This window comes from Pinus tabuliformis, chromosome 4_2 (assembly GCF_031772625.1).
Source record: "Pinus tabuliformis cultivar Carrire ecotype Pingquan chromosome 4_2, CPIR1, whole genome shotgun sequence".
Lineage (NCBI taxonomy): Eukaryota > Viridiplantae > Streptophyta > Pinopsida > Pinales > Pinaceae > Pinus > Pinus tabuliformis.
Window position 1 is genome coordinate 397,920,872 of NC_142304.1, and position 19,760 is coordinate 397,940,631.

A 19,760-nucleotide genomic window follows, 5' to 3' on the forward strand; every position below is an offset into this window, starting at 1 on the left:
AGGGAACTTTTGTGGGCTATGGTGAAGATTCCAAATCATTCTGCATATATGTACCTGGTAAAAGAAAGGTTGAATTCAATTGTGATGTCATTTATGATGAAGATGTTGCACTTGCTAAAGCTAGAGATCTACCTCTCCCTCCTATTGATGAAAAGAAGGATGATGAATCAAATCAAGATGATGAGGCTGTGACTGAACCTGATAAAGAGCCTATGGAGCCCATGGACCCACTAGATCATCCTCCAAATAATCCTCCCTCTAGAAAAAGACCATTGTGGTTAAGAGATACTTTACAAGATGCCGAAAAACATATAGCCCCAAGAGGAACTTTCAGAGAGAGCAAAGTACCACGAAGGTACCAATCTTATGCAACACTCATGAGCAGCCTTGTCGAATCTGAACCAGGAAAATTTGAGGATGCAGTGAAACAAGAAGCATGGAAAGATGCAATGTCAGAGAAGTACAAATCTATCATCAAAAATGATGTTTGGGAAGTGGTCCCTCGACCAAAAGGAAAATCAGTGGTATTTTCGAAGTGGACCTATAAAATCAAACATGGAGCAAAGGGTAGCATTAAGACATTCAAAGCCAGATTTGTAGCATGTGGATTCTCTCAAAAGGAGGGATTCGATTATGATGATATATTTGGTCCGGTTGCTCGATATACTACTATCATATCTATCATTGCACTTTTTGCCTATCAAGGATAGACCTTACATCAGATGGATGTAAAAATTGCCTTCTTGCATGGGACACTAAAGGAAGAAGTGTATATTGAACAGCCACAAGGTTTTGAAACACATGATAGAATGCATGTATGCATATTAAAAAAAGCTCTTTATGGGCTCAAACAAGCCCCAAGGGCTTGGTATGCATGAATGGATGGATACTTAAGGAAGCTGGGATTCAAGAAAAGCAGGGTATGATTGAGAAAACTATTTGGAGACTTGTTTGGGACCATGCTCGAGACCACAATTATATATTGTGACAACTAGAGTGGGATTAAGCTTTCAGAAAATCTCGTATTTCATGACAGATCAAAACATATCGATATCAAATATCAATTCATTCGAGATATGGTGCAACGTGGTGCAGTGAAACTTCAGCATGTACCTACACATGAGTAGATTGTCGATATACTTACCAATCCATTGACAAAGACGAAGTTTCTTCTATTTAGAGAGTAGTTTGGTGTGCAAGAAAATGTGTCCCTCCATGAGAGGGACCACAACTGATCAAGAACATAGAGCATGCTCTCCCCTGTCCTATATACTTGGTGGAGGGGGAGTAGCAATGAGGCTCCTAGGTGTGTTAGTACTCCTGGAGCCATGGACTTGGCCAAGTACACAACTAGCTTGCATCATACCTACAAGACACCCTTGTAAAGGGACTATGAGACTTGGTTAATGCTTGTGAGGTTTACATCTGCTTGGCCAGCAGGATGTTGTGGAGACCTAGGATGCGGGCGTTCTTCCACTTGATTAATGAGGATCATATGTGGTGAGGATCAGTTGAGACCTCGGATTCTTGATCTCTACCAAGGTTATTAAGGCCTACCATGGACTTGGTTTATGTATCTTCTTATCTTGCTAGATGACTTGCTTCAATCATTCAATCTGTTACTTCGCTTTCCTTCTATGCTACCAATGAAGATGTCATAAGCTACTTCCTTTCTATCATGTACTATGACTGCTTCAACCATATAAACTTCTACTTCGGCTATCCTTTCATGCCTCTATGATGATGTCATCTCAATCTCTGCTATAATGCATCTTATCATGATTGTGATGCTTCCTACTTTTACTTGCTAACTTCTATGTACTTGAAAATAGATTAAATGTGTGAGAGACCTTCTAATAGTGGAGGTCTATCACTTCTTCCTTCTTTGACTTCTTCTTTTCTAGTTCTTCTACTTCTTCGGTGACATGGGCTTCATTTCTTTCCTTTCTCTTCTTGTTGTCCTTCTTTAGTTTAGGACAATTCCTTTTGAAATGCCCATATTCATTACATTCATAGCATTGAATCTTAGACATGTCGATTTTCTTTTGAAACCTTTTTCAAGACTTCCCTTTCTTCCTTTCCATATATGCATATGCTTGAGATTGTTCACTTGATCCAACATCGTTCTTTGCCTTTAGTCTGGTTTCTTCAATTTTGCATAATGACCATAGATCATTGAATGGAGTAGTTTCCTTCTTTCCATAGATACTTGATACAAAGTTTCCCCATTCATCAAGTAGTGCATTGAGCACAATGGTGGTCATCTCTCGATCAGACATTACTTCTCCTATCTCTTGTAGTTGATCTCTTATTTGAGATACCCTCATAAGGTATGAGGCTACCCCTTCTTCCTTTGATACCTTCATCTTGTATAGTTCGGTTCTTAACAATATAATTTCTCCTGCAGTACTTACAGAGAACAATTCCACCAATTTTTCATAGATCTCTTTCGATGTCTTCAACTTTGCTACATAAGGAATGAGAGAATCCTTGATTGACTCAATAAGGATTCTTTGAGCTCTTATTTCTCCTTTCATATACTTTGATAGTGCTTGAGATTTCTCTTGAGGAGTTCTGGTGATTGAGCCCGTGATATATTCACTTTCATTTTCTATGAGGATCAAATCTATTATCTTCTTCCATGCAAGGTAATTTGATGCCCCAAAAAGTTTGTTGTTCTCCTTGCATAAAGAAGTCATTGTAGATTGAGACATAAAATATAGAATACTTACTTGTCAAGTGAAGATGCTCCTTTGATGATGATACCTTCAACTAGATGCCTTATTGATGATGATTGCTTCCTTGATGATCTTCTTTTGAGATGTGATCCTTTCTTTAATGTGAAGGAGATCACTTTGATTCCTTTGTTGATGATGAAGTGCTTCTTCTTGCTTCCTTTGGATGTAGAATGTAGAATGTGGCCACTTCTCAAGATGTTTCAAATGTGTTAAGTCCTTCTTTCCTTGAGAAGTAAGGTCTTTGAGGCCTTCTTCCAAGAGTTCTTTCCTTCAAGATGATGTGTAGACTAGTCCTTCTTGATGCACTTAGCTCTCCTTGATGATTTGACTTGATGCTCCTCTTATTCTTGCCACTTATGTATCCTTCTTCAATGGAGTGATCTTCAAGCTACCTCTTCTTCTTTTCACCGTACTTTTGATACCATGTTGAGAAATCAAGGGCAACTAGATTAAGGTGATTTCTCTTACTTTGATAATTGTTTGTGATGTTCTTTTACGTAACTTAATGTACTTTTTGGTTGGCTTCTTCTTTCCTTGATTGTTATAGTGTTCTTATCATCAAACAACTACCAAACTAAGAAGATCAAAAGAACAAGAGGACACAAAATATAGGCTACTAGCCAGGGCAAAAACCTCTCCTCTTGAGAGGAAAACACACAAGAATTATTCTCTTCTTTTAGAATCTTCAAATGATGAATTCCAAGGCCTAAGACCCTTGACAAAGACCCCTCCAAGACCAAGTCAACCTCTCCTTCGATGAGCTTCTTTTCCACAAAGTCAACGTCAGTCAAACTGCTTCAACATTTCAGATTTCCAGCCCTTACTTCTGATTTTCAGCTTCTATTACAAGTCTGCAATTTTTGGCCTTCCTGCAGCAGCTGATTTTCACACGTGTGAGTGGTTTAGGGTAGAAATAGGGACCTTCTCTCCTTCGCTTGGCTTGGTCTCCTTTCCTTAGGTTTTTGACCCTCAAACTTGATCTTGTTGATACCAAACTTTGTCTTCCAAGGATGACTACAATGATGCCCTAGTTCTTTACATGTGTGGGAGATTGAGACCCAAAAACAGTCTCCAAAAATTTGACTTTTCTTCTTTGACCTTCACTTGCTCCTTTTGACTTCTTTTCCCTTGAGATCGAACTTCTTTATTTGCTTGATCGAATGTGTTAGATATGTCACAAATGAGAACAAGTGCCTCACATATATAGGCTTCTTGGGAACCCTAAATAGGCCGACTTGACATCTCTTGTAGGTCGACTTGTTGACTGCCAGGCCAACTTGATCTTGGAGGGTCTTTATGACTCAATTTGACTTATAAATTCGTTTGACTTGATACATGATACCCAAGAGGGTTTTTACATATTACAATGACTCTTTGACTTTTTGACCTTATGAAGCACACAATGGGTGCTTGACCTATAAATAAAATGATGTTGAGCATGAAACCCATGCTACAAAATAACAATAATAAATTTTAGTTTTCCCTTTACATCAAATACATAAAATCATGATTACATAAGATGCTATGAAGACAGAACCTAGTTACTTTTTCCAACAGACAGCAGGTCCGAGCTGGCTTCAGGGTGAATTTTGGCCCCTTTGACCTGCGTTGACTTCTCTGCTTTGACTAGAGTTTGAATGAGCTTTTTATGGGCAGTTTGACCAAGTTTTTGGGTGGTTGCAGGAGGGAAAATTTCAGTTTGTTTGACTGAGGTTGACCAAATTTCTGGGCAGTTGCAGAGGGCTGAATTTCGGCCTATTTGACCAGGCTTGACCTATGCTGGGTTTTTGGCCTAGGTTGACCAAGTTTGACTTGAAAATATCATATTGTACTTTTGTTGAACTAAACTATTTCTCCTAGAAAAGATTGCTAGGTTTTCTCCCAAGTTTGGCTTTCCCAGGGCAAAATTTTGGTGTCTACTGTGCATGGCTTTTCTACTGTGATATTTATTGTTCTATTGCATTTACAGTTGAATTTTCTGAAGTATAATTGCTTAATGATAGTCTGGAATGTGCTAAAGTAATATCATATATCATTGGAAGTAATTATCAGTTGCAGAAAATTGTGCTTGTCTAATTAGCACTAGAAAATCAACATTATGTGGTATATTGTTATGCAGTATATTTTTATGCGTATTATGCCCCATCCAACAAATGTTATTGCACTTGAAATAACTGTCACAAGTCCGAAGTATTTCCTCTCAACAAACTATCATAGAAGATTAAAGGAAAAGAAATCAGAGTGTTAGGTCTATCGATGTACTTACTCATAAAAGCGACCATTGAATACATCAAGTCCTCCAACTAGGCCTGGTCCCCCAATTTTAGGATACTGAGACAATTTAACAATTCAAAAATTAGCAGATCATGAATAGTGTGAAAAAAAAAGATATATATATATAAGAGCCCATCAAAAGCTCATGTGAAACTATCGTTAAGATGAAAAAAATTTAAGTACGGTAATTGAGTTAACCTGACAATGTTCAAAGGAACAAATCAATCTAAGTTTAGGCATCTCAACATAAAGGATTACAAAGGTCTCGTAGGAATTTTATTCATAAGAACAAGAGCTATTAAAACAATAACGAAAATATGAATTGAGGGTATATCATTGAGGGCCAGAAGAAACTTATCTGAAATATTGGGCAAAATATTGGAAATTATTAGAAAATGTAGGCAAAAATAACTTTGTATTTGAAAAGCCCGAAATATTGGGCAAATTGATAACCTAAAAACCTGTGGAGAAATCAAAATTATCGAGAGAAATAGAAGATATTTGCAACATTGGTTCAAAAGCCAAGGAGGCTATTATCAATAATATCTAGATGGTTTATACTCACTGTATCAAAATCACTTGTCTATGCCAAATCCAGATAGACATGACCACAGACATTTACTTTTCTGATTTAATATCACATACAAATTTGTTAAGTACTTTCTGCATAAAAACGTTGTATTCATTTACTAAGAAACATTTTCAATATTCAAGAACTTTCTAGTAATGGAATAATAATTTTAGTGAGCAAACTTGATACAGAAGAACTAACAAGCTTGAAAATACATTTAAACCCAAAGGCATATTAATTGGTTGACACTGTTAGAGATAATGTTCATATTGAGAACTTGGACATATTAGGACTTGGATGAATAATAGTCTAAAATCATATAATAATGAGGCAATTAATATAGTAATTATTACAGTGGTTATTAGTTAGGTATTTGCAATGTTCCACAAAGTTTCTGTGGCAGGGGAGCATGGGAGCAAGGAAACACACCTGGGGAATGTGTGGAGACACCCCAAAAATTTACGGAAATTCACGAGTGGGAGAATGTAGAGGTCCCTAGGATAGGGGGTCATTTTTAAATTGTAAAACACAACAAAAATCCCAACATAGCAATTCATCTTATGTAAATTTATCATTCTGCAATGTAAATACTAAATTCAAATAGCAAAAAGATACAAGCACGAATCGCAATTCATCAATCACCATTGTTATTACTATTTATCATTTATCATATTTGAATGTTTATTGAGGTAATCTCTACCATACCTCTAGGTTCTTTGACCTGCTTTTCAACATTTACTAGCTCTCTTGTTTTTCCCCATATACATGAATACCTTGTTAACAAAAAGATTGAAGCCAAGAGCATTACTATTTTCACAAAACTGCTTACTTAACTATAAAGACAACACCACAGAAAGAGGTTTCATATACAACAAAGTACATAACAACCAATGTTCCACCAAGTTTCTGGGACGAGGAGGCAAGGGAGCGGGGATACGCAGGAGCAGCCTATGCAAAAGCTCCCCACCATTTTTTAGGAAATGTGGGGGGACATCGGGGTCTTAAAAACTTATAAATATAAAATATAAATTGATGAATCATATAAATGAAACAAATTTAAAACGAAAAGCATGATTATTGATATCATTATCATATAAACTATAATCATATATCATACATGTAAGTTTGTAACTGTACAATGTAACTTACTAACTACTAGTCTACTAACTTACTAACAATGCACAATGAAAATATTTTATAAAATTATAAATGTTTAAAACTTTAAACTTTAAGCCATATTGATGTTCCACTTCCAACTATGAACATTGAATACTGAATATTGAAATAAAATTATAAAAGTCAAGTGTGAAACATCAAGAGTCAAAATTTTTAATTTTATAGAGTCAAAATAACATAAGAACATATCAAAAGATAAATGAGCATAATTGCTCAAGGTAATCCGTTCAACGAAGGAGCGGACAAAAGGTTGCTTGGTGATGGCGGCGACATTCCATTCAATGAAGGAGTAGACAGAGGGTTGCTTGGTGATGGCAGCAATGTTCAGTTCAACAAAGGAGCAAACAAAAAATGAAATGTCAAATGAACATAACGTAAACCCTTCCCGATCGGTCAACAAATATTAAAAATTACGATTTTTTGTTTCATAAAAAAATTTTGCGATTTTCTAGGGAAACGACCCCTCAAGACCCCTTAAGAAGACTTTCTCCTAGAAAATGACCCCAAAAAGGAAGGAACGACCCCTTTCAAGTTTCCTCACGTGCCCTGTTTTTTGGGAGCGTGGGGAAACGACCCCTTAAGAAGACTTTTGCCTAGGAAGCAACCCCAAAAAGGAAAGAAACGACCCCTTTCAAGTTTCCTCACGTACCCTATCTTTTGGGAGCATGGGGAAACGACCCCAAGAATGAAGGAAACGACCCCTTTCAAGTTTCCTCACGTACCCTATTTTTTGGGAGCGTGGGGAAACGACCCCCTCTCATCCCCAAGTCCCCGGAGCACAAGGGAGTTAGGAAACTCGACCCCCAGGTGGGGGGACGCAACCCCAGGGAACACTGATAACAACTAGAAAACTACACATGCAAAGTATGAAAACTTAATTATCATCTGGGCTAGGCCCCTAATGTTACTTGTTTGTCCTCTTTAGGGTTTTCTTGGGGAGAATCATCGGGGGACACCCCAGGCATCCCACCTTTGAAGAGGGGGCACCTGCAAGCCCCCCATCTTGTGAAACATTTCATACACATTAGAAAAACATTTCACTGTGTATTGTTGAGATCAGTGTTGCGATTTAATCGCAATTTTTCCCAAAACGACTAAATAGGCGATTTTTTCAAAAAAATCACAATTTTTTTTTGGAAAAAAATCTTAATTCTTGTAATTTTCTTTTGTATTTTTTTAATTTTGCCGATTTTTACTGATTTTCTCCCAATTTTACAATTTTTACCTTTTCTTGACCCTCACTGATTTTATCTCGATTGCGATTATCACAACATTGGTTGAGATTCACAAAATAGGGGGCATGGTGACACATTTCGCCGGGCACCCCCCTGTCCCAAGAACACTTGGAAGACAGGGTATTTGGGAGAAGACATTAACAAAAATTAATAGAAGAGGCTTACCATATTTGAATATAGATGTTTGGAAAGACCAAAGTGAAACTAGTGTAGATGCACAAGAAAAGTATGATGCAAGGAATCGAGAGCTTGGGATGTTGATCAAGATGTAAGTAACAAATGAAATGCTTCTCAAAGTTCAAGATGATAATGTTGATTTGTCATGTGGTAGAACCTACAGAGTGCACTTGAAGCCTTAGACAAAAATAGTGTTTTTCCTTAAAAGTGTGTTATTTTTAATTAAAATGGAGGAATTTGACTCCTTGTGGGATCATTTGTTAAAAATCAAAGATATTAGAGATTAGTTGAAATCAATTGAAATGTCAATGGAATTAGAAGATATGGTGGTTATAAATTTGAAAATTTTCCCTTCCTATGCAACTTTTATTGAATTTTTCAATATTACTAGAGATAAAGATTTGACATTTGGACACTTTAGTACTTAACTCTTGCAACAAGACAAATGGAAAAAGCAGTTTGGGGATAGTTGTGGGATTGAGCTTTCAAAGGTAGCACTTATAGTGAAGTTTAAGAGCAAGGATAATAAATGGAGAAAAGGGAATCCTAGTAAATCTTCCGAGTCAGGTAAATGTTAAAAAGCTATTAAATGCTTTTATTGTGCTAAGGTAAGGCATATAAACAAAGTCTATAGAAAGTGATTGTGCGATGAACAATACAACCCAAAATGTTCTCCCAATGAATAGTTTAGAAAGAAACATGCCAATGTGGTTGAACCAATGTGGAAAAAGTCGAATTCAGGATTAAATCGGCAAAGGTCCAAAAGTTGAAAAACTCATTAAAGTCGGGAGTTTTTTGAAAAAGTCGGCAAAATTAAAAAAACACAAAAATATTCATTTTTTTTTTAACATCTAGAGTATCCACAACATCAAATAAATGCATTTCCAAATAAACATGTAAAGAAAGTGTTAAAATTGGCAACTAGGGCCAAACTTCATGTGGGTCATCTTATTCATGGCTGAAATATTTTTATTAGATTCCTCTCGTTGAGAGGTGTGAGATTGATATAAAGATCATCCGATTTCAATAAATATTAAATATTCATGGAGATATGAATTTATTTTGATTATGGAATTATTATCAAGCCGACCGACAACTCATGTAGGCTCAGAAGCCTAATAGTCGCATCTATTCAAACATCAACATTTGTGTATAAATACAGGAGGAATTTTCCTCATTTTCACTCACTCATCTCATCACATCTCTCTCTACTGCACAGAAAAGAGTCTCTTCTCTACTGCGTAGAAAAGGGTCTCTCTCTCACACATGTGAAGCCAGAAGCTGCTGAAACTGAAGCTACAACTGCAGATCCAAACTTTGACCAGCGTGGACCATCAAACCTCCTCTTTTGATCTGCGTTATAGGTTCATCTGAACCTCCTCTAAAGGCTGCAACTTTTGGTGGTGGAATCAAGTCGATCCGACGGACGGTTTGCAAGATATCGACTGCCCTAGTTTGAAGGAAGCTGCTGAAACTGAAGTTGCAACTGCAGAAGTAAAGTTTGACCTACGTGGACTAGAATATCTCCTCATATGAATTGCGTTGTAGGTTCATCTGAACCTCCTCTGGAAGCCGCAACTTTTGGTGGTGGAATCAAGTCAATCCGACGGACGGTTTGCAAGATATCAACTGCCCTAGTTTGAAGGAAGCTACTGAAACTAAAGCTGCAACTGTAGAATTAAAGTTTGACCTGTGTGGACTAGAAGATCTCCTCATCTAAATTGCGCTGTAGGTTCATCTGAACCTCCTTTGGAAGCTGCAACTTTTGGTGGTGGAATCAAGCCGATCCGACAGTCGGTTTGTGAGATATCGTCTGCCCTAGTTTGATGATGAAGCCGCTAATGCTGATACTACTGATCTAGGGTTTGCTATTGCTGATATAAATCAAATTTATTGTACTATTTCTCTGCTAAATTATTGAAGATAAAAGAAGATTTGATTAAAGGGTTTCCCCACACATTGTGGGGTTTGTCCCTGCCTAGCCGCCACATCTTGTGTCTCTTGTCTTGGCTTGTTTTTTGTCGATCGTTGAATGTTTTATCTGCACTTTACTTTATGTACATGTGATTGCTAATCTGTGGAATATAATAAGAAAAAGAAGTAAACTGTTATAAGCATAGAACATACCAAAACTGAACATGGTATCAGAGCTGAGGTGAAGACAAAGCCTGAGCAAGAGCAAGAGAAATCACTGAAGAGAAGATTGGCAAGGCTATCCTAAAAGAACTATGGGGTCCTCAACACTCTTTCCTACCGAAGACAAGCTCCGTGAGAAAGCTGACTATCACGGATGGAAGATGTCTATCGATCTAACCCTAGAAGATCAAAGAGTGTTGGACCATGTAAGAGGCAATATTGTTGAGCCTCCATCAAATGCATCCGCTGCTGCCTGGAACAAATGGAAAACCGGAGAAGTCAAAACAAAGAAGATCATCCGAGACTCTATCGACAAGCACTTGGTGGCCTACATCTCTGAACTGGACACCTCCAAGGAAATCTACAATAGACTGGTGAGTTTATTTAAAGTAAATGATGCAAATCAAGTTTTGTTCCTTAAAAATAAGCTGAGGGAAATCAAGAAGGGTAAAGATGAGAGTATGCAAGCATACTTCTTAAGAATCACCAAGATCAAGAACGATCTCCTATCTATTGGGGAGACTATTACTGACAAAGAAATGGCACTCACAACTCTTGGAGGATTACCATCTGAATGGTACATGTTCACGACTTCTCTTCTGAACAATAATATAATTCATGGTTTCGAGGAATTATGGATATATTCATTCAAGAAGAAACAAGGGTAGAAGAGCAAGAAATGCCCATGCCTAAAGGTCCTCCTGCTGCCTTTTCTTCTCATGCTAAGAAAAGAAATAATTCCGGGACTAAATCAAAAGGAAAGGCTATACCTAAGGGTGGAAGAAAAGGACAATGTTACATCTGCGATAAAGCAAATCACTATGCAAGGGAGTGCCCTAATAGAAAGGACTCACACCGGGACGATGATCAAAACCCCTTTGATGGCAATCAAAGGAATGACAAATTCAATAGCAAAGGTAAGAGGAGAGTTGGGAATCAAGGAAGAGGACAACCATTCAAGAAGGCTAGAAATTCCAGGATGTATTAAATGTACCTGACCTCAAAAAGAACCTAGTGTCCATCTCGGCAATGGAAGACAAAGGCTACAAGGTAACCTTCAGCGATGGCAAGATACGTATTGAAAAATAATGTTAAAGGTGCCTTTACTCTTGGGTTTCGTGTTGATTCATTATATCAAGTTGATGGAAGTCCGCTAGGTGTCATGTCTTATGACACATTTCTTTAGTCCGAACTTTGGCATCGGAGGTTTGCCCACCTTCATTATAAAGCACTACTCGGTGTAAGACATGGTGACAGGGATGCCCGAATTCCGAGTAGAGAAAGAAGGTGTATGTCCAGGATGTGCTGAAGGAAAGCTCAAAAAGTTGACCATTCCCCTCAAGCCTAAGCAAGACCTCTGATATATTACAGTTGGTTCACTCAAGCATATCTGAGGCTGGCATTAAGAGGGAGACTACTACACCACATACTCCTCAGCATAATGGTGTGGTGAAAAGGAAGAACCGTACGATTATGGAAGCTGTCTCTATGGATAGATGATGCCTGATGTGGAGGAACCCATGGATCTTATTTATCCACCGGAGCCTCCCTCTTCTAGAAAGAGGCCTTCATGGCTTAGGGGGATACTTGATGATGCTGAAAGACATGTTGCACCCCGAGGAACCTTCCATCAAAGTAAGAAACCTAACAGGTATCAGGGATACCTGACCATCATGAGCACGATCACACAAAATGAGCCTTCATCATTCTCAGATGTCGTCAAGCATCAAGGATGAAAGGATGCTATGACCAAAGAATATGAGTCTAATATGAAGAATCATGTCTGGGAAGTAGTTCCCAGACCCCAGGACGAGACAGTTGTTACTTCCAAATGGCTTTACAAGATAAAGCATGCAACAGATGGAAGTATGGAAAAGTATAAGGCTCGTTTTGTTGCTCGTGGTTTCTCCTAGAAGGAAGGTATAGACTATGATATTTGCATCTGTTGCCAGATATGCGACCATCCGCTTGATCATAGCCCTTGCGGCTTCACAAGGATGGAACCTACATCAGATGGATGTCAAGACCGCGTTCTTACACGGCTCGATCAAAGAAGAGGTCTACGTGGAGCAACCCAAAGGATTTGAGATTTATGATCGAAAATCTCATGTATGCAGGTTGAAAAAGGCTCTTTATGGGCTGAAGCAAGCACCTCGAGCATGGTATGAGAGGATTGACAGCTACTTGATGAAGCTGGGATTCACTAGGAGTGAAACCGATCCTAACTTTTACTTTAAGGTTGAAGATGATAAACCTCTCATACTGGTGTTGTATGTGGATGACCTCTTTCTAATAGGTGCAGACCCTTTCATTCTCAAATGTAAGAGGGAGTTGGCTTCTGAATTTGAAATGAAGAACCAAGGGCTTGAAGTGTGGCAGAAGCCAAGGGAAATTTTCCTATCTCAAGGAAAATATGTGGTGAAGATTCTGAAAAGATTTGGTATGATGGATTGCAAGCTTGTGACTACCTCGAGGATCTTAACTCTTAGAAGTTATATGATAGTGATGTCGGACCAGATTTGGGAAATGCCTCTGAGTTTCAAAAACTCATTCGCGTTGATGTTCTTGGTGAACCTCCATCTGAACATATGTTTTGCAGTTAGCATTGTGAGCTCATATTTGGTTGAGCCTCACTAGATTGGTGCCAAGAATCTTCTGAGATGTCTTCAGGACACAATCTCTCATGGATTGAGATACACTACCGAAAATATGAAACTGCATGATTATTCGAACGCTGATTAGGCAGGTAGTGTGGAGGATCACTGGAGCACTTTTAGTGTTGTTTATCTTTGGATTTTGCTTCGATATAATGGATGAGCCAGAAGCAGAAGTCGGTGGCTTTTAGCACCACCGAAGCAGAATATATTGCTGCTAGCATGGCCTCTTGTGAGGCAGTCTGGTTGCGATAGCTTTTCAGTGAGCTATTTGGATTTACATTGGATACCACCGTGATTCTCTGTAACAACCAGAGGTGGGATTCGATTATTAAGGAATCTCGTATTCGTCGATTGCTCCAGCAGATAGACATCATCTGGGATATGGTAAGTCGATGAGCAAGGAGGCTCCATCGCATTAATATGATGTACAGGTCGATACACCTTGTCAAAGCCCCGAGGAAAGATCTAATCTGTGATTTTCCCAAACAACTTGGAGTCATCAAGAAACCCTTGTACAACGGTCCTGCATGTTGCATACAATGAGCTCTGGGAGCTCTAAGGGCTTGCGGTTCTTACTGGAGCAACATGCGACCACAAGGTGACTCACCCTGCCCTGGAACAAGATGATTCACTCTCTTGTGGGACAAGATAATTCGCTCTCTTGTGGAACAGGATGATTCGCTCTCCTGTGTAGTAGGATGATTAGTTCGCCTGTGAGGCCTGGACTGATTTGTTCTCTATGGCGACTATAGCAGGATTGATGTGTTCTCCTGTGAGGCCTGGATTGATGTATTCTCCATGACGACTGTAGCAGGATTGATGTGTTCTCCTATGAGGCCTGGATTGATGTGTTCTCCCTGGCGACTGTAGCAGGATTGATATGTTCTCCTGTGAGGCCTAGATTGATGTGTTCTCCATGGCGACTGTAGCAAGATTGATGTGTTTCTCCTGTGAGGCCTGGATTGATGTGTTCCCGATGGCGGCCTGGACTGATGTGTTCTCCATGGCGATTGTAGCAGGATTGATGTGTTCTCCTTTGAGGACAGGATTGATTAGTTCTCCTCTCAAGGCATCCTACCCATGCAGTCTGGGACTCATGGGAAGTACCTCTTATCTGATCAATGAGCAAGGAAATGAAGTTAGGGACCATAGTAGTACTGATGGATGCATCGTTGTATCTACCAACCTCCCTACGCTAGGATGACCTCCATTGATCTGGGATCAATGATACTGGTCTGGGACCAGTGGTAGGAGTTGTACCATACTATGACATTGACTTCGGGTCAGTTGAGACTGGTCTGGGACCAGTGGTACATGCTCTGAGACTGACTTCGTGTTAGTGCAGTACTGTTCTGGGACCAGTGAGAGTGGTACATACTATGACGCTAACTTCGGGTCGGTTGAGACTGGTCTGGGACCAGTGATACACTCTCTGAGACTGCAATACTGGTCTGGGACCAGTGGTAGGAGTGGTACCTACTATGAAGCTGACTTCAGGCCGGTTGAGACTAGTCTGGGACCAGTGGTACACACTCTGAGACTGACTTTGAGTCAGTGGAGGATGATACTGGTCTGGGACTAGTGGTGTTGTACTCACTATGACGCTGACTTCGGGTTGGTTGAGACTGGTCTGGGACCAGTGGAGTTGTACTCACTATGACGCTGACTTCGGGTTGGTTGAGACTGGTCTAGGACTAGTGGTACATACTCTGAGACTGACTTTGAGTCAGTATGATACATCCTCGATCATTTCTTCTCCTTCATAAGTCGGACAAAAGCAGAGTAGAACAGAACAATGCAAGAGCAGAGCAGAATAGAGCAGAACAATACAGATCAGTACAGGGCAAAACAAGACAAATCAGAACAGGCAGAATAGAGCAAAGCAGGGCAAGGGTCAGGTTGTACAAGGCAGTGCATTTGATGGATGAATAGTAGCGACCATTAGACAGATTGCAGACGAAGTTCTCCCTAGTTGAGAGGGAGTGTTAAAATTGGCAACTAGGGCCAAACTTCATGTGGGTCATCTTATTCATGGCTGATAATATTTTTATTAGATTCCTCTCGTTGAGTGGTGTAGTATTGATATAAAGATCATCCAATTTCGATAAGTATTGATCGAGATATGAATTTATTTTGATTATGGAATTATTATCAAGCCAACCTACAATTCATGTAGGCTCAGAAGCCTAATAGTTGCATCTATTCAAACATCAACAGTTGTGTATAAATACAGGAGGACTTTTCCTCGTTTTCACTCACTCATCTCATCACATCTCTCTCTCTACTGCGCAGAAAAGAGTCTCTTCTCTACTGTGCAGAAAAGGGTCTCTCTCTCACACATGTGAAGCCGGAAGCTGCTGAAACTGAAGCTGCAACTGCAAATCCAAACTTTGACCAGCGTGGACCATCAAACCTCCTCTTCTGATCTGCGCTATAGGTTCATCTGAACCTCCTCTGAAGGCTGCAACTTTTGGTGGTGGAATCAAGTCGATCCGACGAACGGTTTGCAAGATATCCACTGCCCTAGTTTAAAGTAAGTTGCTGAAACTGAATGTTGCAACTGCAGAAGTAAAGTTTGACCTACGTGGACTAGAAGATATCCTCATCTGAACTACGTTGTAGGTTCATCTAAACTTCCTTTGGAAGCTGCAACTTTTGGTGGTGGAATCAAGTCAATTCGATGGACGGTTTGCAAGATATCGACTGCCCTAGTTTGAAGGAAGCTGCTGAAACTGAAGCTGCAACTGCAGAATTAAAGTTTGACTTGTGTGGACTAGAAGATCTCCTCATCTGAACCTCCTTTGGAAGCCGCAACTTTTGGTGGTGGAATCAAGCCGATCCGACGGTCAATTTGTGAGATATCGTCTGGTTTGATGATGAAGCCGCTAATGCTAATACTGTTGATCTAGGGTTTGCTACTGCTGATATAAATCAAATTTATTGTACTATTTCTCTCTGCTAAATTTTTGAAGATAAAAGAAGATTTGATCAAAGGGTTTCCCCACACATTGTGGGGTTTGTCCCTGGCTAGCTGCCACATCTTGTGTCTCTTGTCTTGGCTTGTTTTCTGTCAATCGTTGAATGTTCTATCTGCACTTTACTTTATGTACATGTGATTGCTAATCTGTGGAATATAATAAGAAAAAGAAGTAAACCGTTATAAGCATAGAACATACCATAACTTAACAAAAAGCTAATATATAATATGTATATGAAGTCTAGTGCTACATCACATATCAAAATAGTGAATCAACTCTTGAATCTTGAGTCTTGTCTGAGTCTCAACTCTCAAGAGTCAAAATATCAACAAAAAATATAATAGCGGCAAGGGTTTCAAAGTTGAAAAATTTGTTAAAGTCGGGAGTTTTTTGGAAAAGACGGCAAAATTTAAAAAACACAAAAATATTCTTTTTTTTTTTAACATCTAGAGTATCCACAACATCAAATAAATGCATTTCCACATAAACATGTAAAGGAAGCTAATATATAATATGTATATGAAGTCTAGTGTTACATCACATATCAAAATAGTGAATCAACTCCTGAATCTTGAGTCTTGTCTAGGTCTCAACTCTCAAGAGTCAAAATATCAACAAAAGATATAATAAATGTATATCATGAGTCATCTAAAAGTCATAAAGTAATCAGTCACTGAGATCCTCATCCCTTTTTAAGGGAATAGGGAATGGTTTTGCCTTTTCCTCTAGAGGAACAAGGCCCAGCCCCTGGAAATAGAAATTGAGTCAGTCATCCTCTAAAAGCCGATAAAAGAGGTGGCCTCTGTCCTATGCTGTTGTTGCCCATCCTAGATGCCGTCACCTCCTCCTCATCATCTTCATCCAACTCTGCCTCCTGACCCTAATGTTGCTCCTCCTCCTCTACCTCTGGCTCTCCCTCCCCTGCAACTGCTACCTCCTCTAGATCCACACCTAACCAATCTTGGATCGAGTCCATGGTTGGCCTCTCAGTCTCGACCCTCCATGCAACAGTGGTATCAATATTGTCTAATGAGATGGCTTCCACATCAGGAGGTGTCTGAAGTTGTCTCACCCACAATCAAAGATTGTAGTAAACATAGACCATGTCATTGAGGCGATGGGACTCTAATCTGTATTAGGGTCATAGATTGTAAATTAGTACTTAGAAAATTTAAATATTAAAAATAATCAAATGAATTCAAAAAATTTAATTTGAATTTTTTTTACCTATTGCGCTTTTTGTTGTGTATTTTGTCAAATACACTCCAGTTGCGCTCACACCCAGAGGAACTGCATGTTTGGTTGAGCACTCGAATGGCAAGCTTTTGGAGATGGGGTACTCTGCCACCATAGCTTGTCCACCAAGCATCTACAAGTTAAAAGAAAAATGAGAAACATAAAAAAAAAACATTGAAATTCTAAACTTGAAAGTTTGAAACAAACTAAAGCTTACCTGGCATTTTGGTCGTCCTATTCTTAATAGCCATGGTAAAACCAAATGTGCCACCCCCCATCCTATATACCTCCATTTCTTTATAAATATCTTCACGTTCTTGCTTAGATGACACCATTCTATCGACACAAGTGAAGAATCCATCCATCACCTCGGCATCAAATCTGAAACCATATGCATAAGAAAATGAGGGGTTGAGGTAGATACCTGCAGCATGAATGGGGCAATGGAGGGTATTGTTCCATCGCTCATCAATCACTCTCCATATGACATGTTGTTTCTCTAACTCCTCGTCTCCCTTATCTTCATAATAAGCATGAATGGCTTATTTGGCCCTATCCATGACCTCATACAAGTAGTCCATTGCGGGTTGTCTCCATCAACCAACCGAAGAACCCTTACCAAAGGTTCTAAAATGGCACACACCTCCTCTACTCCTGCCCAAAAGCTTTGATCATATGAAACTAGTCTGCATATGCCCTCTCCCTCTGGTTTGCGGCTAATAAATAAAGCACGCCAATCCAGTGAAAGAAACATGCTCTTCACATCCCACATAGAATTCAACAGAGACTGAAGAGATATGAAAGTAGTGGCAAATTGTGTAATGGCAGGACGCACCAACTCTTTGTTTTTGGTGAATTTTCTCATCAAGCTAAGCACAGATGCATGACTATATATAAATTTTGTTATGCTCCTAGATGATTCAACAATATCCCTCACAATAAGAATCTTACCTGTATCCTCCATCATCAAGTCAATGCAATGAGCAGCACAAGGTGTCCAAAACAAGTTAGGATACCTCTCCATAAGCAACTTGCCAGTGGCAACATAATTTGCAGTGTTGTCCGTTATGACTTGAACAACATTGCTTGGACCTACTTCCTGAATGAAGAGGTCCAACAACTCACATAATGTACATGCATCTTTAATGTGTGCAGATGCATCAATAGATTTCATAAACATTGTCCCCTTGGGACAACTAACCAAGAAGTTAAGAAGGGTCCTACCCTTCTAGTCAGTCCAACCATCTGACATGACTGTGCATCCAGTTTGTTCCCATGATGCCCTAAACTCCTCCAATCTAGAAGTGCAATAAGTCTTTTCATCTTGAAGAAGAGGCCCTCTCAATTTTGCAAAGGTGGGGGCTTTGTACCCTGGGCCAACGATAGCAACAGCATCAAACATAGGTTGATAGAATGGGTTTGTCTTAGCAATGTTGAAAGGAACATCACTCCATAGAAGACACTTACTGACCAACCTATCAACTTCTGCCTTTTCCTTTTTTTTAAGTGTTGATTTGATGCCAGGTTGTGCACCAAGTGTGGTTCTAGGAACAAAAAATGATGAGATAGATGAGGGGTTGGGACATATGGGTGAGGAAGGTGATGTTGAAGAAGCACTGCCACTCTCAATTCCCCTCACTCTTGAGGGTCCTACAAGTTGGGATTTTAGTGCTACCCTAGTGTCTTTTCCCTCCTCTTTATCCATCAACGATTGAATGGCCCGTCGAATGATTTTTGGAAATGTATTTGGGCAAAGGTCAACATTTTGCCCCAGAATTTGCCCCAAATGGAATTTTAATCTGTTGATACCTACTGACATATGCTTGCCACACAACTTGTGAGTCAAATACATTCTATTGACCCCCCCCAGATTCGGGTATAGTATCAGGTTCACCATATTCCCACATAGCATCCAAAAGCCTTGGCATTTTGTTTTAAACTTTGAACTAGAATTTAAACCTGGGCACAAAAAAAAATTGAAACAAATTAAAAATTCCCCATCACATTAGAAGCAAACACAAATGCAATAGTTGAGTTTAGATTTTAAATGCCTCTTCTCATTTACTTGAAAACACTTAGATTCAGTAAACAAGGGTTTGAATTTTTGTCATTTTATTCTTGAAAGTTGAAGTTTTGCTTCAATCTAGATTCTAAACAATGTTTCCCTTTCAAAATTCTAGGCAAAAATAAGATATAAACAAACTAATAGAATTATAGAGAATTATAGAAAGATTTAAGAAGCCATTTGTGTAAAAAAAACTAAGAGAGAAATTAAAATACATACCTGGCAGCAGCAATTCGGCACTTTGAATCTCTCACGTTGAGCAGTGGACAAATCTCCAAATCCCCACCACAAAACTAGCAAATCTTCTCCTCTAGGGCAATGGAAAACAGCTATGAATCTCCACAGCGCCGAATGGGAGAAAAAACAGCAGCAAATGATATTATTTTCGGCCTTTTCGGCCTCTTTATCCGTGGCCTGGGAGGACGGACTACTTTTTGGGTCAACTCCCGATAAAATCAGGCATAAAACGATTTAATCGCGATTTTTTTGGGGCTGAAAAGTTTGCAAAAAATGGCCA

General features: G+C 39.3%; 1 protein-coding gene across 1 annotated transcript in view; it reads right to left on the minus strand.

Annotated features, from left to right (window-relative positions):
* Positions 1-19,760, minus strand: part of LOC149169628 (rRNA (cytosine-C(5))-methyltransferase NOP2C-like) — a 397,811-nt gene that overhangs the window by 22,762 nt on the left and 355,289 nt on the right. Inside the window, exon 12 of the mRNA XM_089428753.1 lies at positions 5,005-5,069. Coding sequence (XP_089284879.1) covers positions 5,005-5,069 — 65 coding nt within the window. The remainder of the gene's footprint in view (positions 1-5,004; positions 5,070-19,760) is intronic.